General features: G+C 46.7%; 1 protein-coding gene across 6 annotated transcripts in view; it reads right to left on the minus strand.

Moving 5' to 3' along the window:
• The window catches only part of PLCB2 (phospholipase C beta 2), a 52,624-nt gene extending 31,941 nt beyond the window's left edge, over nucleotides 1–20,683 (minus strand). For all 6 annotated transcript variants that reach the window (XR_012675829.1, XR_012675828.1, XM_075163610.1 and 3 more), the window contains exons 1-6: nucleotides 19,960–20,683; nucleotides 15,857–15,934; nucleotides 12,861–12,929; nucleotides 3,679–3,819; nucleotides 3,156–3,235; nucleotides 2,470–2,523 (exon numbers count right to left, since the gene is read on the minus strand). Coding sequence is in view for 4 of the 6 variants with exons in the window: in XM_075163610.1 (XP_075019711.1) it covers nucleotides 2,470–2,523; nucleotides 3,156–3,235; nucleotides 3,679–3,819; nucleotides 12,861–12,929; nucleotides 15,857–15,934; nucleotides 19,960–20,043 (506 nt within the window). In the remaining 2 variants the exon portion in view is untranslated. The remainder of the gene's footprint in view (nucleotides 1–2,469; nucleotides 2,524–3,155; nucleotides 3,236–3,678; nucleotides 3,820–12,860; nucleotides 12,930–15,856; nucleotides 15,935–19,959) is intronic.
• Between the last annotated feature and the right edge of the window lie 2,564 nt (nucleotides 20,684–23,247).

Genomic DNA, 23,247 nt, shown 5'->3' on the forward strand with positions numbered 1-23,247 from the left:
CACTCAAAATGCACAGCGAGGGAGACTGACAAGAAGACTGTAAACATGAACTAGAGACGAAAGACAGTGTTTCTCCAAGGGAGTAACTGATGTACTGAATCTTATAAACCTACAGTGGATTTTTTGACTGCTGCCTTAATACAGAAGTTCTGTATTTCTGCTATGGACTCTGTAAGAGCCCTGTCACTAAATTGCTTACTCTCAAAATCCCTCTTCACTGTCCTTCCCCTGCCCCTCTTGGAGGTGGCCCTGTGGTAGCAGGCCTCATGCCACAAATTCCCCAGGACACTTACGCCCACAAGACACTATCCCATGTGGTAGCTGGCATTAGCAAGGAATAACTTCGTAGTCATGACAACATTCAAAAAAGGCAAACAAACATTGTGCACATTTGCTGCTTTGAAAGGCAACAAAATTTTCTGGAACCAAAGGCTTTCCACGAATTCAAGGAGCAAACTCATTACACAGGCAAAGAAGCTGGTATACTACACGATGGAAGCACAAAAGTCTGCTGCTGCAGAAACCAAAGCTCACCTCCAATTTAGAAAGCTGTGTGCTGGTCTGCAGGGCAGAATTCACTTGGTCAAGCCTTCAGCTTAAAGCCGCCTCTTTGCTGCTCTATGGAATAGTAACAATAACGGAACTCTCCCTACTTTCAGAATATCCCAGTCAGCAGCAATGAGGTCTCCTCCATGGATAAATTTAGAAGTCAGCTCTATTAAGCTCTTGGCATCACAGGTGCTCACAGCCAAAAAGGGGAACAAAAAGTGCCAAATGTGTTGACAGGTGGAAAAGCGTTCAGTGGGAGCTGCAGCAGGCTTATGCAAACTCAGTGCATATTGGTCCCCAAGCTGCCCTTTGCAAGGCAAAAATTGCAGCACCCTTGTTATGATTCAAAAGGGATTTAAATGTCTAAAGAGAAAGGCAGATGCTCAATGGAATTTTCAGAAGAATTCAGACAGGGAGTTTTGAAAGCCTTACATATACCTGCACCTGGAGATACTGAATATCTGGCTCTTATTTTGGACTATTTAATGGTCTAATGCTTTACACAGCAAAGCATTTCTACCACTCTGCAAGAAAGACAGATCAGGGCATTGAAAAGAGGTACAGCCTGTACCAGATATTTTTTCTAGCTTATTTCAGAAGAGTAAGCTGTTTTCTCTCTGCAGTAATGCTACCTTGCTTGGACTTTACAGATCAATTCAAAGTACTCTTCCCTAGCGTGAGTTATTCATTAAAGATCTATACATTTTTAAAAGCCCTTTGATGAATACACTGGTTTCTGACAGAATGAGCTGGTTGGTGGTTTAGAAAACAAACAACAAAAAATGTTTATTGTTGAATAATGATCAACCATCCAGGAGCCCATTTAGCCAGCATAGACTTAATCTAGAATCGTTACACAACATAACACGCAGTAGGTAGCATATTTATTATAGGTGATTAGCGCTTGCCTCTTGTGATACTATACAATAGCATAAACCTAGAAGCAAGGTGGTTCAAAACTTCCCAGTGAATGCCCACAAATGCACTACCTGCAGGTCCTTATTCTTAAAACAAAAGATAATTTATGCACCCAAAAGGGAATTCAACATGGCAGTGCAGCCTTTCGTCACTCATTCATGAGTTGAATCAACATGGAGGAGCCATAGGATCAGCCATGGAGTGATTTTACTAGGGAAGACACCGAGTGGCACAAAATCAATTCTAGCTTTACGCCATGCAGTGCAGGGGAGAAGTAATAGGCTGGTCTTTGCTTCAGCAAAGCATCCTTGGCTTATTCTAATGGCAGTCCTACCCTGATGCACAAAGCCAACCCTGGGGACAGCAAAGTGCAAATCTCCACTGTCCTGTACTTGGACCACATTAACGTTGGCCCAGAGGTCTGCCGGCAAAGGCTGTTTCCCTCTCACGCACATCCAGAGTAAAGACTGAGGGCAGCGGAATTACACCAGTGGAGAACGGCTATAGTGGTCACACGCGAAGAAAGGAGAAAGCGAAAGCAATGGACCCCTACTTCAGGCTAGCTGGAGAGTCAAGCAAAAAGTTCTCCAAATACAGAACTCCTTATATGAAAGGTAAAATGAGTCCTACGCCTCATCCACCTTTCAACTCAGGTTTGCAAAACAACCTGTGATCAGAATTATACTGAAGTTGCTTGGTTTTGTTGATTATTTCTTGGCAACAGCCAGAAAGTGAAATCCATGGCTGATTAAGGCAATTTCTTGCTGTAGACGAAGGCCACAAAAGGTGTCCTTTCCAGACCCAAATTATGTCCCAGGCCCTTCCTTGGGAGGAACCCAGGTGCAGCAGGAGTCCTTTCATGGCCTGAATCCAGAGGGAATGATCTCTACCTCTTAGGTGCAGAAAGAGCAGGCAGCTGAAGCCATGGGGCAACTATCCTCTTACTAGCTGCTCTGCCTTTAGTCTGACTGAACACACAATAAAACAAATATCCATACTCACTTCCTGACAGGAATCTTTCCCTCTGCGTTAAGCTGCATCTTCAGCTTCACCAGGCTGTGAAAAAAAAACAAGATTATGAAAATGCACTTGTACAATCTTAGAGATCCTATTAAGTAAGGAGAAAGAAAAAATATGCAATTGGGAAAACAATCTAACAGTTAACTGAAAATCAGGGTCCTACAGACCGACAGCTTGATCTCAGACAGAACCTGTTCCTGTTTCTTGGGAAGGAGAAACAGGCAAATTATAAGAGCTTAGATATCAGAAAGATTCCTGTGAAACATATGATATAGATAGGATAATGATATCCCCTATTATTTAGCGTTCCTCAGTGATCCCAGGTTGCCAACCAAACAGTATTACAGAGCCACGAGAAAGAGGCAGCACTTCGTTGGGGTGAGTGCTGTGACTGCAGCGGGAGGCACATTTGAGGCTCAGAATTTCGGTTTGTCTAACACCACGTGTGTGTTTGACTGGCTCAAGCACTTTTGTGCCTGGCAGTTGTCATGCAACATATGGCCCAACTACCAACCCCCAACCTGTGCCTTGGGGCTCCTGAGCTGAGACAGGACTTCTTTGGAGGCTGCCAAAGGACCTGGATGCTAAGGAGCCTGTTCTTTCTAGTACAGACAGGAAGGGCAGTACAGGAATGTTTCAGAGAACAATGTTTGTCAGAAATCACTTACATTTTCTCTAGGAAGGTGTATCGAGAAGCATTGTATGTGAGGGGATTCCGAACGATGGCCATAACATCCTCAGCCCAGCTCTGGGAACAAACACACACACAAGATAGCAGCAGTTGGGCATTATGGAACTGTACCAAGAAGCACACAGCAACAAACATTGAAAGGGCATGGACCTGTCCTGATACCGCTGGGCTACAAATCCCAACAAGTGTGCTATATCACCTTCCTATTGCCTATATATACTAGCAGCTGAAACTTCTCCACTGAGTCTTCTCAGCTGTCTATCCATACAAAGCACATCAAGGACAAAAATGACACACTAAATTTCTTCCACGGGTCCTTCCCCATGCAGAAATTTCTAGAACTACCACACCTTACTGGAACATAAACCTGCTTGTTTATAACTTTGCCAGTAACACTGACAGGGTTCAGTTCCCTGCCTTCCCCTCTCCTTTCCTGCTCCCCCCTTAATGCCCCAATCCTTAGTGTTTCCCAGTGCTTCCTTGCCCTCAGGACCCGATACCTTGCCAACATTCTCCTTGTAGGACACAAAGTTATGGAAAGTGAGGTCCACCATGTCAGGGCCAGATACAATAGTCAGAGTCTTAAGCAGGAAGGTGCTGTGAGGGTAATCCAAGTTAAAAACCTCTCGGAGCTTCTGGCACTGCAAAAGAAACAGAGCAGATGGGGATGAAGGGAGAATGAGGCAAACAGCACCTGAGAAAACCAGGACTCCATCCAAACATTGACCCAAATTCACAGCAAGCTTTTCAAGGGTTGCAAAATTGTTTAATGTGATCTTCCTTTCCTTGGATTTCCTTATTTTTCATCTTTATTCTGGAGCCTGCCTTACCTGGATCCTCCACGGAACAAAACATTGTGACTAACATCACTGCACAAACATGCTCTTTTGGTCTAGAAGAGCAAAAGTTGGAGACTGCTCGTAAAGAAATTCCTTCTGAAACTTCAGCCTGAACTTGCAGACAAGCAGAGCAGTATTTGGCCTGCTCATACCAGGTTATTGCAGACAGCCATTTGTCAAAACACACGCTAAGAAAGTCTTCTAGATCAGTGTGCTGTAACCTCCCTCCTCCACAAGAAAGGTGTTGTTTGGGACCCAGAAAGCCTAGCAGCTTTAGACCTGGTCACTGGAGAGATGGGCGCTCTCCCTCCAAGTCACATTTTCTGCTAGTTGTCAGTTGCTAGAAGTGTTTGCTTCCATAGCAATTGCAGTATCCTACAGCGATGGCTCACCAGAGATTTGTTTTGTTAAGTATAAGGCTCATCTGACTAGTCATACTTGGATTTCATCACCCTATGAAAGGTATTTATAGAATCCCTTTAAATTATTTAGCATTTTCTGCATTCCTACGTAAGGCGTCACTAAGCCAAGGTACCCTGGAGTTGTACTGACGGTCGCTATTTATAATGAAAGGATAAAATTCCCACGTCCTGGAATAAAGCACAGCAATTCATTATCTAAAGTGCAGGATAAATCCATATCAAAGCAAACAGGGAGGCTGTCAGGGCACCTGCTCCTTCAGAAACTAAGGGCAAAATTCATGATCTGGGATTGTTAGCAGAGCAGGTCGGACTCAGAAGTTTAACTGGAGCTGGAATCCGAGCTCTGGCTGTATGCACAAACCTACAGTTAGACATATGGTGAGTTACTGCGTTTCAACAAGTTAAAACATCAGTAACACCTTAACACATTAGGTAATCACATTAACTTCAGCAAAAGAGGTTTTAGCTAAATGACTTTACCTTTGAGTTTGCTATAAACTTAGAGCACGTACAAAGTCAGCCGCGGCAGTTCAGCTCATGTTTAGTGACTTGTTAAGCTGCTACTAACTGGACAATGCCTGAACCTCTGCAAGTTGAAGAAAGCGAACTCTGCTATCTTAGACTTCCATGGACCTCAATTTAGCCCAAACCAACTATAAACCCCTATCTGCAACCATCTGTTTGCATCCCTTTGTGATTCAAATGGAAACAATTCCATTTCTGCCACAGAATTTTCTCTTTACATTTGGACCGTAATAGCAGAATCTCCGATACAGCTCAGCTTCAGGCATTCTTATGTATCTGCACTATGTCATGCACAGAGCTGCACATGTATTTTAAGGAACTTTGCAGATTTTTTCCACTGCATTCTTCCAAATTTCTGGAGCATTTGCAATTTTGACACATCTGCAGCAAACAGGCATCTTTAGGAAAAACAGGATGGCCTGGATTGTAACTGGAATCACCTGACTGCTGTCTCGCACTTCATAAAAACCACTCTCTCCAGGGGTAACTCTGAAACATGCATAATCCAAGAGCGTTCGGAGGGAAAGAAGGGGGAAAGCAGTCAGCCGCCCAGAAGACTTGCCTATTTCCTAATAGTTAGGGAATTTCTGAAATGCCTCATTTTTGCTTTGCGAGCAATTTTGCTTCGCAGAAGTGAGCAGCACCCACATACCCACACCTCCTTTCTGCGCTCACAGCAACTTCGTGATGGAGCTTAACTTTTCATTACAAGTGGCAAAGTGTTAGGATTTTAACTTCAAATTTAACTTATCTTGCAAACCCACTAGCATTTGCTCAGCTTCCTTATCTCTAGTGTTGTAAATTATACGAAGCTAAGACAATAGAGAACTTGTGGTTTATGCTGAACTCATTTCCTGTATTTGTTACAAATCGGCTCCTCCCAGCCCTTCCTTCTCTGCAAGCTGGTGTCGCTTGGCTCTCCAGCAGACGTTTCTGTTCACGCTACGTCCCTAGCATTAACTAGTTTATCGGCATTAACTTATGACACCTCCTAACACCTTGGTGAAGTTGATAGCTTCATTTTATGAGAAGCAAACTGCAGTGGGGAGAGGAAAGGATGATCTTGTTAGGGATCTAAACTGGGCCTTAAGCGAGTCACTCGCTTACTCTGTGCTGCCTGCTTTACGCGGGGACTATCTCCCTCACGGGATAAACGCGGTGATGTTGGCGTTAACCCTGAACAAAGATGGCGAGAGAGGACCAGAGACTGTGTCCAAGAGCACTGAACCTGATGCCACGTCTTGGCTCTTTCATAACTCTTTTAGCACCTTGTGCTGCAGCTTCACTACTTAATTACTTAGTGTCACGTTGCAGGTGGCCATAAAGGAAAAATAGGAATTGCTACACAAAAAGAGGGACAACCATATTAGCCATGCAAATCAGAGGAAGGGAAACATGCTTAGCAAATCCACTTAAAAAAATCCCAAACAAACAGAAAACAACTCACCAGCAGAGTGGTTGAAATACAGATTCAGCTTGCATTTCACTTCCCACCCTCCTGATTTCCCTAAAATCCTCGTCTGTACAAACCAGATTCATAGTCCAGAGAAAAGCAAATTCTCACGCAAATATAAACAAAGAGCCAGGCCTAACGCAAGAGACAGAGACAGACAGTCCTTTCTCTACTTGAAACAGCGGAATGATAGCTGCATGCGCTTGCTGCGCTGACAATTTTGTATCTCCATGAAACGCACTACATGAGGCAGCGCTTCTGGTATTAGAACACAGGACACGACAACAAATCTTCTCTTTTGGAGAAGAAAGGTCTTGTTTGGTTGCCAGAAGGGAAAGGGAGCACCAAGATTATTCAAATGCCTTTGACTCTGCAGGTAACGCTCACGTCCTTGTTAGCAGCACTGCTCCATCATGGGATTCAGCAACGAGACCGGTTGCTGTGAAGTGGGGCGGCTGTCCTGCCACCGTCTGCGCCGCGGGGGCCAGCCCGACTGCGCCAAGCATCTCAGCAAGACCAGGCAGAAAAAAAATAGGCAGATGAAGCACTCTCAGCTCTCACTGCTGCCTTATCTAAAGGAACCGGAAAATGCAGCAGCACACAGATTCACATGGCACGAAACAACCCGCGGCATTCTGGAATCAAGCAGGAACAGACTGCGAGGGAGAGACGCAGACTGTGCATCCTCAGTAACTTCTGTCTAAGGGCTCACGCTGCAGAAAGATGGAAGAGGCAGAAAAAGGGCCCAGCATGGCAAAAGGCCATTATTCAGATGTGACTGTTTCTTTGCTCGGCCCTGCTCCACTATTTATAAATCCTTTGCAAGCCACGGGCTTTACCCGCTTTTCTCCTGCACGCACACATACCAGTTTGTCTCCATATGGCTTCTTGTGATCACTCTTTTATCTGGAGGCCTGAACATCAGACTTTGTTTAGTTCCATCCTGTGCTCACGCACACTGAATCCACAGCGTAGCGGTGAGATGATGCTCAATCCCCAGAGCGGCCACTTTCCCCCTGGGATGCAGCAGAACGCCTGGCCACCCTCAACGTGTTTATAGCCCATGGCTCAGCCCTCTGCTCAGCACCGAGCGCAATGTGAGCGCTCCCGGCATTGGTGGTTCCCAAACACTGCTCGCTCCTACTTTATCACCTCAAAACACGACACGTGAAATACCTCGGTATAATCTTCTCCCTTGTACATGTTCAGTTCAGAGTCCGCATCTCTGGGTTCAATAACAACAAAATGCATATGGAGGATGAAACTGTTTTATAATCATGACAGTTAGTCAGAAAATACAACTTCTGTTTTTATGAAAAATTATGCTTGTTTCAAAGCCAATGCCTGCTGAAATGTCTAAACAAAACCCAAGACGAAGCCAACAGCCCAGCAGTCTGGCCTAAAACATCATGTATTTTGGTCCTAATTATTACATTCTCTGTCAGTGTTCTGAAGTCTTGGTGCACCAGAAAAAAACAAAGCGGAGCAGCCGTTATTGTTCCCTGTTACTCAAAGGAAAAAACGGAATTGCATTGTAAATAACATCTTGATCTGCTTCGGCATGCTGCTGAACTACATTCAATAGCTTTTTATCTTGTCTCATTTATGTTCAAAGTCCCTACTAATTCTTATCTTTATTACTCTTGAACATGCGCCAAAGTTCATTCTGCCCTGTCTCTCAAAAAAAATTTCCATGGAGAAAAAACACTGCAGAACACTGAGTAGCTCTCAAAGAAAATAAAGCAAAGGGGGTGAGAAGGGGAAACCTGCACATGCACAGAAGAGGACTCGAGGGCTGTGACGCGCTCATGTGCTCATACGCCAGGAGGCGAGGGCTCCGGAGGGGGGGCAGGGAGAGAGAGGGGAGTCTTCGCTCAAAGAGAGCACGGCTGTCCCTCACCTTCAGGCAGGTTCAGTTCCAGGAATCATTTCCTTCTGGGGCACTGGCCCTTACTGGTTTGGAGGTGGCTCCTCTTGCTGCCAGTCCTTAGCGACCTCTCCCTTTTTCAATGCCACACCTACTCTGCTGGGCGCTACAGGCTGACTATCTACCCCCTAAACACCTGCAGTGCCAGGAAGGGGGTCCCACCAGTCCCTGCCTCCCAGCTTGCAGGGACAATGCTGTGACCTGTACTGGCCAGGGAGTGCGTATGATGGCAGGTCTTTTCAGAAGTGGTTTTTTGCGTGGGCTCTTTGGTGTTATTCTTCTTGCTGTGTATAGAGAGGTTACAAAGAAAAACCCCAAACCTCTTGCTTAGCAGCAGCGGGAAAGTGTTACGGAAAGCAGGTAACTCCCAACATCCAGAGTACAACCACCCGTTAGCAGGGAGACTTGTTTCACCTACATCGGTCTGAAAAGCGCAGGGCATGTTCCACCCTCGTGCAGCCGAAAAGTGCACAGTACCTTGCAGAAGAAAGCAATAGTGCAGATGCTCTCAATAAAGCACCTTCCTTCCTTGTAAATTCCTTCAGCCACAATTCAGTAGGAAAACCTGATCACAAGCTTTGCTCACAGAGGCTGTGGATTTACTATGGCGTCACTTGCAAGGAAGGGGAGAGGAGGGGAAAAAGATGCTTGATTTGTTATTGGTGCTATCCAAAGCTCTTCCAACAGCTGTGATCTTGTTCTCCTTGTCTTAAATATCATCAGTTAGCCCCTTCTCCTCCACTTCTAGCCAATGAAGCAAGTAATCGTTTGTATTAATTTCAGCGGTTATATCCCACAACCATTCCAAGCCATTGTTTTGGAACAGGGGAGACAGCACCCTTTCTCATTCTTCCACCCTTTACCTCTAACAGATTTTTGTTTGCTTCATCACACCAGTTTTTCATATTTATACCTTTTTGTAATGATGCACCAGACAGAGCTGCCCTATGTGGAGGGTGTAGTGATTCATGTTAAGAAATTTTCACTGCTTTCTGCGTTCCTTTGAGCAAATTCTGTTCTCAGGAAAGCCAACTGAATACACAACTGAGGGCTTTAAGCAAGCCCTGCAGAAGTATCATAGATAGTACAGCCCTGTGTAAATAAGAAATTTCCAGGACTGGATGGTACACCTCTCCCACCATTTTGGTTCAATGGCCATTTCAGTGCCCACACAAGACCTCCTGTCATCCCATAAAAGAAAGGTGGATAAGGAACCAGCCTGGTGCGTTTCTCTACATGTTGTCACAGAAATGCCAGGAAATTCCCTGAAATAAAAAGGGGACTTATTTTAAATGGGTGTCTCTGAAATGCAGAATTCAAAAAAGCACTTGGGATTTTCACAGCAGAGGTTGTCATCAAGCACATCACTTCTGCCTGTTGCGAATACTTAATAAATCACTTGGTGCTTGACCTTTGTTTCTTTGTAAAAAACGAGCTGTAGCCAATTCCCAGGACTGTAAAATACTGTCTCTGGCCTATTACAATGGCTAGAATACAACAGCTACACCAGGTCAGCCCACAGATCCATCCAGATGCCTGGGGAAAAGTATAAGAACAGGGCAAACGCAATGATACTTCCCTGACATATTTCTGCAGCTTCCAGCAATTTATGATTCAGCAACTTCCTAAACCAGAGGCATTATCTTGCATTTAATAAACCTCAAAGGGCATTTCCTTTTTGTCCTGACTTTTTAAACTCGCGTACGTTTTCATGACTTGTGCAGGAAGGCATCCCAGAGCGCAGCGACACGAGGTGTAAAACAGCAGCACCTCCTTCTGCTTGTGCTGAATCTGCCTTTGGAAAATTCCAGCTGATGCGTAGCTCTCACACTGGAAGAAACACTGAGTAACTGCTTCGTGCTCCTTCTCCTGATTTTACAGCACTCCACAATACTCCTTCACATCCCCCTCACCTTTTTTTTTTTTGCCAGACTACAGTCCCTGCCTCTCGGATGCTCTTCCTACAGTAGCCATTTCATTCTTTTATTAACCTTGCTGCTCTTCTCTACCTTTTCCAGTTCTTTTTCTCCTTTGAGATGAGGACATTAGAAATGCACAGAAACACGGGTGCATTTGGGATGTACACAGCGGCATGATTTCCTAACTTTTCCCTTATAATTCCTAACATACAACTTATTTTTTTGAGTAAATACTACTGAAAACTGAGTTGATATTTTCATGGGTTTACCATACCCTCAAGATCTTGTTTCCAAGTAGCAATAGTCACCTCAGAGCCTGTTGTTACAGAAGGTTAGGATCGTTTTTCTTTTTCTGTGTGCATTGCCTGATTTTTATCTATACTAAATTTTATCACTTATTAGATCAAGCAACAATCAGCAATTCAAGGTCTTTCTACAAATCAGCCCTCATTTTATTACCCCAAATAACTCAGTACCATTGGCAAACTTTGCCTTGTCTCTATACACCTCTTTTGCAGCCCACATATGAACACGCAGTGTGTCACAGGCCCAAGCACTGATCTTTCTGGGAGTCTGCTGGTTCTCTCTCTCCTCTCAAGAGACCTTTTTCTTATTCTCCAGCAGTAATTTTTCCATACAAAGATGTCCCCTCTTATTCTGTTCTTTAAGAGCCTTTGCTTATGATGGGAATCACACGGGCCACTTTCCAATTTTATTGAAAAGATTTAGCACTAACTACGGAACACACCCACTGCTTCCCCCTCCTCTTTTGCTTTATGCTGCCCTGGTACTGCTCGTGAATTTCCTCATTCTTCTCACAAACTTCTTCGTGCTTTTATTAAAAATCTCCCTTAAAAGGCCATTTCAGTTCTTCTCTGGATATGGAATGCGGTCATCCCAAAACTGTACTGTGAATTACTCTTAAAAAACTGGAGTTGGTCTTGTTTCCAGGGCAACTCCTGTTGTGAGTAGGGGCTCGTTACAGCAAGATCCTGTTTGAGTAGAAATTCCTTCTGTCTAGAGGCAACTCTGACACTGCGCTTGTGCCAGCATGTTTCTCCTCGTAGTCTCCAATAAGTCTTCCTAAATGAATTGTTAAAATCTAGGACATTTTTCTCCAGCCTGGCTGCTGCCACCAGGAGGACATCCACTTACAGCGTCAGAACTTACACCATCAATTTATAATCTACATCCAAGTTGAATTCATTTTGTAAACAGGTTGTTCCTGAAAGTTTAACACCCTAGAAAATAGTACCTCATGCCTCTTCTTTGAGGTGGCCTTTTCCTTACTGCATTCTGTCTGGAGCGTAGCACCTAGCTCTATCAGCTCCAAATATTTCATTCTCTCAAATGAAAAAAAAACCCAACCAAAAACTTCTGAGAGCTTTTTTTCAAAGGTTACTCCCGAAAACAAGTGGCAGACAAAGTTTTAGGCTTGCTGAAAACTCAAGTATGTTTCATTCTAATGAATTTCCAAGAAGAAATGCAGTTTCTCAGAAGGAACCATGATTTTTAAGAATGTGTAAGATGGGTACTGTTCTCGAGCTCTGCTGTGTTTTTAGCGCCCAACTCATTATAGTCGTTTGAGAAACATCAGTCTCGGGGAGCTCTGAATAGACATTTTCAGAGCAGTATTAAGAAAACAGCCGTACTACTTATGCAAAGAGGCTGCTCGAGTCTCTCAGTATATATTGCAAAATCTTCCCCTTTTGCATTAGACTGAGAATCGCCTATGTGACCACATGGAGCCGTTATCTTCACTCCTTTGTTTCCTTTTCACTTTCTAGCTTTACTTCAATTTTCTGCTTGACTTTTCCATACACAGAAAAGTTAAAAACAAACAAAAAACAGACCCAGAAAAAAGTCCTAACAAGGACAACTTTGCTGCAGGAAGCTTAAATTATAACTGAAACCAAGAACAAAGCCAAAATCATGTGCTTCCCTTAGTCTGCCACCCTGCAAGCAATTTAATTTTTTGGGGGGGGTGAGGGAGGGGGGAAGAGAAACACTGGTTTTTCTGAAACTACATTTTCTTCCCTTTAAAGGGAAAACCGCCCCCACCACACACTGCGTTGGAATCTCAGTGTAACTACAGGTTTGTAGCTGCCCTGACCCAGCCTGTGCATCTTTGCACAAGAGAGCAGCTCTGGTGACTCAATACAGAAGCATCACAAGTCTCCTGCAGGACTTCCCAGTTAGCTCGGTGAACGTAAAGGCCAGGCCAAGATTAGAGCTAGCCGGATGCATGGCGGGGGGGAGAACACAGCTGCTGTGCACAACAGAAAGTCTTTTCGCAGGCACTTGGAAGGGGAATTGTTGTTTTCCCAGCATTCTGGCATATTCTTTCCAACAAGCTCATATACCGTAGTCTGGACGTGCCTTTCTTTTGGGTGCACAGAGGACCCCTGGGGAGGAGTTCAGGGACAAGAGTAGAGATGGCTTTTCTGTATTTACGCAGTTGTGATGTAAGGAGGCAAGGTCCTCTCCACCTTCTTGTAACAGAAAGCCAGGGTAAACTGCCCCAGCTTACGCCAAAGCCCTAGGCAGCCTTGCCTTTCCCATATGAACAACTGGCAGAAATGAAGCTATGCACTCACCTTGGGGATTTTGGCAAATCGCCCTACTCGGGTATCTCGGATGCTGGTTATATCCAAAATTTCCATTTCCTACAACAGAATAAGGACAAGGAAGATGAAGAAAGACAAAGGAGGAAGGAAAGAAATCCATTACAGAGCCCCCAGAAGCTGCAAAGCAGATCTCAGCCAGTACCCTTCACTGGGGAAGAGCCCTCCCACCAGGAACCACGCGGGCAGGGGAACACCGGCTGCCGAGATGCCACGCTGGCAGGCTGGCTAGCGCGGTCCTCTTCAGGGTGAGGCCAGAGGCTCAGTGTGGATCCCCGTGAGAGGGAGTGTATGACATGTGTACAGGTTTATATGGGGAAACTCTACCCCAGTTACAGTCCCTGTGTTAATACAACTCACTGATGTTCTCAGCCTCTCTTTTGCCTCCACACATTCAAGATAGAGCAGCTGAGCTGGAAGGCAGGCAGGACCACCTCTTCCCACATCACTCCCAGCAGACCTTCACCTAATCTGTTCTGAAGCAATTCCCATGCGTCCTGGTTTCGGCTGGGATAGCGTTATTTTTCTTCCTAGTAGCTGGTATAGTGCTGTGTTTTGGATTTAGCATGAGAATAATGTTGATAACACACTGATTTTAGTTGTTGCTGAGTAGTGCTTACACTGGTCAAGGATTTTTCAGCTTCCCATGCTCTGCCAGATGCACAAGAAGCTGGGAGGGAGCATAGCCAGGACAGCTGACCCAAACTGGCCAAAGGGGTATTCCATACCATATGCTCAGTATATAAACTGGGGGGAGTTGGCTGGGGGGCAGCAATCGCTGCTCGGGGACTGGCTGGGCGTCAGTCGGCGGGTGCTGAGCAGTTGCATCACTTGTATTTTTTTCCCTGGGCTTTGTTCCTCTCTCTCTCTCTCTCTCGTCGTTTTACTTTTCATTACAATTTATTATTATTATTTTATTTCAAGTATTAAACTGTTCTTATCTCAACCCATGAATTTTCTTACTTTTCCGATTCTCTCACCCATCCCACTGCGGGGGGGGAGGGGACGGAGCGAGCAAGCGGTTGTGTGGTGCTTAGTTGCCAACTGGCGTTAAACCACAACACCATGGAGGACATTCCACAACCTTCCCTAGGCAGCCTACTCCACGTCCTCTCTATTGGCTAGTTGTCATGTTTATTTTGTTTGTTCTTTTAATATCCAACCTGAATTTCCTTCCTCTGTTACTAATTTGCCTGCTCACCATGGATCTGGAGAACAAATTATACCTATTGCAGCAGATAATATTATTTTCCAAGACCACAATAAGGAGCAATGTGGATACCATGTCTTCTGGCTGTATCCCCATTTTATTGTCAAGTGGGATGGAAATTTTACTCCTAATCCCACTCCTTTCTGAATCTCTAGTGCAAAAGTGGTGCTGTTCGTGACAAGCAGATCTTAAGAGGAGACAGCCAAAGATTAATAAGCCACACAAATTCCACAAACTGTTGACCATAGCACACCATGCTCTGTATCAGCCCATCTCTTGTCCCTGGTCGCTGTGCTCATGAACCTGCACATGACCTTCACAAGCCTGCTGCAGCTCCCTCTGACAGCCAGCATTTGCCCACCACCCTTCTTGCTAGCTCACACTGTCTGCGGAGTCCCTCAGAGAATAGGAAAGATGCCAGACAAGTGCTTCCCCAAGGATGTAAAACAGGCTGTTGCTTCACTGTGGCTCTCAAATTTGTTTACAGTTTATTGTAGGTGCTAATCAATGGCATTTTCCAGGAATATGAGACGCCCCCCCCAGTCTGGGTTTCTTCATGTCAGCTATGCTTCCTTACCCCAGCCCCCTGCCCAGGTAATTAAATCCCTCATACTACTAACCCAGTGAAATATCTCACTTTTGATGGGTGACAACAGCTCCCCTTGCCCATTTTGCGCACCTCTGCCAGTGTTACCACTTCTTCCTGCTGTCTGGCTGGAACCCTTACAGCCAAAACTCTACCCCCAGGAGCAGACCTTGAAAGGGGAATGAGAGTGGCAGAGACGGCTGAAAGGAGAGCATATCCTCTAGAGGGATGTGACAGTCCCCAGCCTCGTGACACTGTGTTCTCGGAGGATACGGCTGCGTGGCAGTGCCTTGCCCCCGCTGGCACTGGGGCACAATCTTCTGAGAAGGCGGAGCTCACCAAACACATCAGGTCTCTCGGCCAGGGCCCTGTCTCTGTCTCCTTATCTACCATGCCTCCTCAGCATGTAGGTCACGAGGAGGAAGCAGAGCTGAACCACAGCTCTGCTCTGGAAAGCAGAAGTAAGCCCAGCCTTCCACCTCCACTCAGCCAGATCTCTCCACCCCCTGTTGCTACTCATCAGCGAGGAACTGAATTCTCTCTCCGGAATTTGCTGCCCCTCTCTCTCCTCCAGCAGCCAGCAGCCTGTGGTTTCCCGCCGGCAGTGTGCGCACACCGCCCTGGCCCGAGAGGAGCACAACTCACTCTCCAGACTTGATGTAGTCTCTACATCACTATGGTGACTAAAAACACCAACCAGTCAGTTAATGACAACACAGGCTGCACATGAGGTACATGTTAGCTGAAGCTACATACATCTAATTGCATACGTCTAGCCATTTTCTTTCCAACTGCACCATTGTACTGGTTGGGAGAATGCTTTAGCATGCAGGGTAACAGGGATATCAATAGTACTGTTCCCTGTGAAGTCCTCTGAAGCACATCTAATGAACTTTGCAGGTGTAAAATGCCAGCGTGACAAGCACAAAAAGTCCATGCTCATCCCTCTGGCATGTTTGCAGCTTAATTTCCTGCTCTTTTCCAGAACTCGGAAGACAAGCTGCCATTGAATAAGCAGGAGACTCCCAGGTCCTTTGTTGGGGGTTTCCTGCTAAGTGGAATGAGTGTGGTAGTTTGCTCCTGAGTGCAGAACTCGAGCACCTATGGTGTTTTAATCCCGCATGAACTTGAACTGGCTATTTGGAGACCAAGCTGTGAAGTCTTAGCGCTTACCTTATTCTGATTGGTCCAGTATAAGTAAAAGCCCTTTGGATCCACCCGAAGAATCACAGGAGAAGCACTTGCTGTTTCCTGACAAAAAAAAAAAACCAGAAGAAAGAAGGTTAGCACCTTACGTGACTTGGAGAACTCATCATGGGACGTGACGTTCCCAGTTCAAATATAGACCCAGTCGGGTGAATCATCCTCTGTGACTTATGGAAATGAACCAGATGATTTTAGTACATCTCCAGAGTAACAGTGCGAGGTTATGGAAGCTGATCTCTGCTGAAGCCTGGGTCTCACCTAACACTATGCATTTAGCTAGAACAACTCTCTTGGAGCTTTCTATACAATGAATTAAGAGAAGGAAGTACCTGTAGATGCAATTAATTGTTTAATGTGAACTGCCTTCCCTCCAAGGCACCTACTTCGTTCTACGAGCTCCAGAAGGAGCTTAGGCCAAGTACAGATAGCATTCATCCGTGGCATCTACCATCTAGGTGCTCACCCTAGTTATCTGGGTTCTCTCTATAGAGGATGAGGCCTAGTCAGGAAGAGTTCAAGGAGGGGTCCATCTAATACAGCAGATGAGTCTGCTTTAGGTGGTGATTCTTAAACTCCATGGACTAGCCCTACACAGACCACAAAAAGAAGCAGCTATTTAAACACCCACACTACAGGCACAAAATTAGATGAAATTATTTAGGGCTGATCCTGAACCCCATATAACAGGGGGGCCCTCCAGATCACAACCAAAGCATATACTGCAAAGGAGAGACAGGCTGCTGTGAGGTTGTGTTCTTTGCCTCTGAATAATTACGCGGCTTCTGCATTTTCAGTTAAGGGCAACTTCACAGACATTTTCAAGACAACATCCATTCCCAACTCACATGCAAGCCTGTGCTAAGAGCTGAATTAGCGTGAGCTCTTCGGAGACAGAGATGAAGAATGCTTAGTGCCCCTGCTTGGGCCCCAGCCCATTTGCTCAGTCAGTCTAGATGACTCCTGACTGCATTTGACCTCTGGCGTCACAGAAGATAGGATCATAAGGCCTATCGGCCATTTCTAAGAAGGCTTCAACTTCAATTCAGGAAGTTGAAATACCCAGCTACTGAGATGAAACCAGTAATGGAATTTGGAAGTTATATTTGTCACTTAGCCTTGGGTTCTTCAGCCTATTATGAACTCATACTTCACTCCAGAGTGTATCTGTATTTCCAGGTACCTCCATTTCCAGATTCAGTATTCTTCAATACAGTAAACTGCCCATGCCACAGTGCATCATATGTTCGCCTTTTACTCACTACTGCCTTTCTCACACTGTACTAGGGACAATGCTGATCGGCACAGCATCATGCCCATGTTCCCAGAGCTCTTGGTTAACTCCCTGAACACACGGCCACAAGCCATGAAGAGCAGAACAGGCACTGTAGTACTACTACTGAGTATTGTGCCATGTTTCTAGATTAACTTTATCTCCTACGAAGCAGCTTTCTTGAAAGCCAGCGGAGGCTGCAATAAGGACCACTGACAGCTGACCTCCTCATCAGGGACATGGACGGCGGTGGGGTGCAGGTGGACTTTCCTAAGGGATGGCTCCTTGCAACAAAGGAGATGGTGAATTCCACAGAAGATGGTCTGGCAGCCAAGCTCGCTGCTGCTCACACTGTGGAGTTCAACTCTAGGGCAGAAAGCAAGTGTTGTCTGGTATAATCCTGTAATATATAATCTTTCAAGGATAGAAAACCTTTTTGCTTGTACTTAGAAGGCTAAGAGTGAGCATAGAGCCAAATCCATACACATCTGCTCGGCTTAAGAGGTCAGCCACTACACTGTGCCCTACCTGAGGTTTTCAAAGGGTTCCCAAGCCAGTTCTTGAAATAAACTATCATCCATGTAGTAGGACTTAACCTCCTTAGTCTGGTTGGCAGCCCCAGCTTGCTGGACACTAAACAAAGCACAGCAGAGTTGCTCCTTACCCCAAGATGTTGTAAGTAACTCTGCGGGACAGGTCAGAACAGTCCTGCCTGTCAGAGACCCTACTGCACTTTCCTCTACAGAATACATTACAAATGCTGGACAAGGTGTAGGCACTATAGAAAAAGTGTGGTTTTGCGTTACTAAAGAAGCTGTTGGGTACAGTGAAGGCTCCAGTCCAGTCCCAAACTGTGCAGGGATGTAAGGAGCCAATCTGATCTACCTTCATTCCTTTGCCTCAAATATTGTGGAAGGAGTTCAAAACTGTTACCAACAGCATGGCCAGGTCAATTCAAAGAGTGAGACAAAAAAACGCAAGCCCATGACCTCTGAAGAGCTGCTTTTATCCTGACTCTCCGCTAGCAATCCTGCAGCCTGGAGCTCTTGCCATCATCCTTTGCAGCCTGCTCTGACTGTGGGGTGGGAAAGCATGATGAGATGGAGCAATGTGACCAGAACAGCCCACTTTGGAGAGGGCTTTCATTCTTGTTGGAGGTCAAGTCTGTAAACTACTTAGTAATTAAAGGCAACTTTTTAGGAATGTTTACAAATCTGTAAACCTTAGGGAGAAATCCACACAGGACTTGAGCTCCCTAACTCCTATGGTTGCAGCAGCAAATAAACACTTGGTGGGTCTTGGAAGCCCAACTTAACTCACCTTGGGTTTCAAGGGAGCCTAACTATCCCAGGAATTCCCAGTGAAGTATTTAACAGCTTCAAGTTTTTGGGAAAGTGGTCCCCAAGGACTGAGCATAGAAAGTCAGCAGCTATTTTAGACAAGTTTGGCTCCTGCTATTCTCAGAAACCAAATCCCTGTTCAAACTCAAAGAAGCCACGAGAGCATTCTGCAGGCCCCATTGGAAAGAAAGGGAAGCCTGAGCTTTCCACCGTACCCTGGTGTCATCCTCCTGTTTATGTACAGCTACTGGAATAACTGCTCACTGATATTCCAGCCTGCATTCCTCAGCATCCATCCTTTCTGTCAGCTGCATATTACATTGCTTTCTCATTTCTCAGTGCCGCTGGACCACCCCTGCTTATGCTGCACACAAGTGATCTACCTCCCCCGCACACACTGCCTTGGGATTTAAAACTCTATTCCAGCTTTACGCCCACAAAAGTAAGCACTAATCCCTCCCGCGTTGCTGCTGGAGGCTCCTTCTAATGCGTCTCATTTGCCATACCACATCAAATGTTTCCCCCAGATCTTGGGGAACAATCATAACCTGGCCTGCCCCCTGTTTTATCAACATTCGTGCTCAATAGCAGACAATTCATACTCCAGACAACATGGATGGGCAGCTGCTGTCCCCTTGCTCAGGTATGTGGGTATTGGAAATACTCTTTTGCCTTCTTAGAAAGTGAGGAGGGGACTATTACATTCAGATTAACTTCTCCTCTTAACTTTCTTCCCCTCGCAATGAAAGGCAAACAGAGACTGCAAACCAGGTGTTTTGAAGATACAAGAGGACACAGAGCTGGAGAGAGAAGCAGCTTTTTGCAGCACCCTCCGAGGCTCCGGCACTGTTAAAGCCCAGGCCCCTTGCTGCTCGGCCGCTGCACACTTGGTAGCTCACAGACCCACAAGCAGGCAGGCGTGGGAGGACATGGCTCACCCTCTGATCCACTCCAGCAACAGGGCCATAAGAGGAAGCAACGTGGAGCCTGATTTCCTCTCTATCTGCAAAGCAGAGAGTCCGCTCAGCTCTGGAGTAGATCCTACCCGACACTCCTCCGCACACATCCGAATGCAGCGTGCGCCTCTCGCCCCAAGGAGGCTCCCAGCAGTGACTGCCCTCCCGAGGGCTGCTTCCCAAACAGAGACAGGACCCGGGGGTCCGACACCAGAGAAGCTGCGCACACAGACCCAGTGGCACACTCCATTTACTTCCATCCCCCACAATAACAAGGGGCGCAGAAACCACATCACCACCCCCTAACACACACGCCCTGCATTTTTAGCCCTCAGGTCTCCTGTTCTTCTCAGTTCACGCTCCCTATCCAGACATCACTGCTCTCGGTGTCCCATCCCCCCAACGCGTACATGCTCCCAGGCTCCCCACAAACTCTCACCAAAACACGGCGCCTGCCCTGTCACCACACATACAATCTAGCGAAGCAAAAACCCCGGTACTCACATCATCCCATTTGATGAAGCGCTCACCCTTGGACAGATACTCCTTCACCTCCGGGGGCTGCAGGACAGGGGTAAGCATTGACATTCTGTCCCGCAGATGTGCTCCTCGGCCACCAGAAGCAATAGCAGCTGCACGGTTTGCTCCTCCTTGGCCCCCTCTCCTCTATCTCTGCCTCTCACATGGCAGGGCACTCTGCCATTGCCACTCTTGGCATCAGAAAGCAAACAGCCTCTTATATCCCAGCCAAATTTAGGAGGGGCAGGGGCAGGCAGGCAAGGACCAATGAATCTGCATTGCAAATCAACAGCTCTCCAAGCAAGCACGCGGAGCTCAGCCCAAGGTCACCTAGAGGAAAGCTTGCGATGGGTTGAGATGCCCGCATGGGCAGCTGTGCACGCACGCCATCTCTCCAGGAGGGACCTTCTCCTCGGAGTTGTACTTGTGAACCGCACGGTTCGTAGCGCTTCCGCAACTGAACTTCCTTAAATTTCTCTTTGACGAAGTGCAGGCATTGCCAGCCGACACTCAAACTATTTCAGCAGATGTGGTTACAGAACAGCTCAGGCTTTGGCTACAAGCAGACTGCCCCCTTCATGCGACGGGCCAAATATCACATAAAATAAACTTATTCTTTGCTCTGTACAGACTCCATTTCTGGCCACTTGCTGCACTGTCCAGTCTTTAACTTTTTTCCCTTCTCTTACGGGTTCTTCTGAATGTCAACCTGAAAAGTGAGACAGACCAGCAGAGCAGATGGAAGTTCCAGACAGATGAAATAAAACATCCACAAGAGTCCCCAGGAACTGCAATATTCTCCAGATTCACTTGGGTCTACAGATATCGTGGGAACACAGAATGGGAGAGATATGTAAGGTGGGGATCATAAGGATGAAGCTGCAGGGAAGTGACAAAAGCAGAACAGAAGGTTAATGGCAAACAGGGCAAAAATGAGTCCCTGCTCCTGACCTCGAAACGAAGGAATGACGCGTGGACAGCAGAGGAGAAAAGGAGCTGCTGGTGGCAGATGTGCACTGGCTAACTAGGAGAGTGGCTTGTGGAAAGGACTGACATGGGCAAGGTTAATTTTAGTCAAAAAGACAGAGCCCCACAACTAATTAGAAGGCGATAACTGTGCTACACTTGCTATAACAGGATTCCCAGCCACACGGTGGGATTTCATCCTTGTTGTCCCCTATGGAAGTGAAGGTGTGGCACTTGCCATTGCTCAAGAGGGACAAGATACTGTCAAAAACAGTGCAGATTCTCCGAGAAGGGTGGACAAAGAAACTCCCGCTGTGCAAAGGGAGCCAACCGCGTGGTTTTGTTACTTCTTTCGCACCCCTGACTTACCCAATCTGGTAAGGCCAGCACTTTAAAGCAGACTGGACAGCTGGGGGAAGGCTGCCGGAAGGAATCGTAAGGGCATTCTCAAATGTTAGTGGCATGAGGCAGGAGAGATTAAGTGGACCTGCAGCAAGTGCTCCAGCTGTAAAAAACCAAAGAAGGTAGCAATTATCAGAGAGATGACTGCTGCAGAAACAGAGAACCCTGAACAAACCTAACATCCTTTGCACATTTCTTTCAAGGGTTTATCTGCCTGACAAACTGGGAATAAGAAAGCTTCTACATTTCCAACTACCATCAAGTTTTCCGCATTTACTAACATAATTTGCAAGGCACCGTACTTTCCAAGAACTGGCTATCCAAGCTAAGGCTGTTAGCTCTATTTTATCAGGGCAGCGAACTGAGGTGGCTTACCCATAGCTGTGGTTGCTTGATGTCTGGACCTGGGGGTGCTGGTTGACAGCCGGCTGAACATGAGCCAGCAGTGTGCTCAGGTGGCCAAGAAGGCCAACAGCATCCTGGCCTGTATCAGAAATAGTGTGGCCAGCAGGAGCAGGCAGGTGATCGTGCCCCTGTACTCGGCACTGGTGAGGCCGCACCTCGAATACTGTGTTCAGTTTTGGGCCCCTCACTACAAGAAGGACACGGAGGTGCTGGAGCGTGTCCAGAGGAGGGCAACGAAGCTGGTGAAGGGCCTGGAGCACAAGTCTTATGAGGAGCGGCTGAGGGAACTGGGGTTGTTTAGTCTGGAGAAGAGGAGGCTGAGGGGAGACCTCATCGCGCTCTACAACTACCTGAAAGGAGGTTGTAGTGAGGTGGGCGTTGGTCTCTTCTGCCAAGTAACTAGCGATAGGACGAGAGGAAATGGCCTCAATTTGCGCCAGGGGAGGTTTAGGTTGGACATTAGGAGAAATTTCTTTACTGAAAGAGTGGTCAGGCCTTGGAACAGGCTGCCCAGGGAAGTGGTTGAGTCACCATCCCTGGAGGTATTTAAAAGACGTGTAGATGAGGCGCTTAGGGACATGGTGTAGTGGGCATGGTGGTGTTGGGTTGACGGTTGGACTCGATGATCTTAGAGGTCTTTTCCAACCTGTATGATTCTGTGATTCTGTGATTCTATGTCAGGGCTGAGACTGGGGGCATGGGAATCCATCACCTCTGGTCTCATAACCAAGCGACGCTCATGGTATTAAGCTTCCTTTGCACGTGTGTCAGTGACACGTGCTTCTCAGGCAGCCAGCTGACAGAGCACTGGGGTACTCCAGGCCCAGCCAAGACAGCATCACCAGGACCCCCACTGGGAGAACGCTGTTACTCCCAGCAGCAAAGCAGCAGATGACAGTGTCTGCCCGGATCTCACAGGCTGAGCTGGAAGCACTCAGGGATGTCAGCGCAGCCTGGGACTTGGCGTAAATGCCAGTGAAACGCCAGGCACTGCTGGGTGGGTTTTATTCTCTGTGCTCTTCTCGTAAGCAGCTTAGGAACAGACGCTGAGGCCTAGGTACATATAGAGAAAGGCCATGGGAGCACAGGAGGCTGCAGTGAGGAGTGAAAGTTTTCTCTAGCCTCACCTGATCCCTTCTGCAAGGCCAGAGCAGTTTCAGGGCTGCTTAACTTTAACTTACAGAGCAGCTGTGAAAAGAGTAAAGAGCATCGACCTTGCTCAGAAGTGCTGCAGTCCTCCCACCCTTTGCAGCACAGAAAGCACTAAAGGCAGGCCTCGGAGGTCTTGTTACTGGGAGTGAAAGGTGGGATGAGCTCTGCCACCTGGTACTGCAGGTGAGATCAGGCAGTCACAGCTACTGGTTCCAGTGGCCCATCTGGTATCTACCACAGTTACCATGAACCATGTCTGCTTCCTGCTAGAACCAGGGCCTCACAGAAGGGCTGCTTCTGTCCTGCATTCTTTCAGACCTGGATATTCAACAGCTTTCTCTGTCTCAT

The sequence above is a fragment of the Calonectris borealis genome, chromosome 14, assembly GCF_964195595.1.
Source record: "Calonectris borealis chromosome 14, bCalBor7.hap1.2, whole genome shotgun sequence".
NCBI lineage: Eukaryota > Metazoa > Chordata > Aves > Procellariiformes > Procellariidae > Calonectris > Calonectris borealis.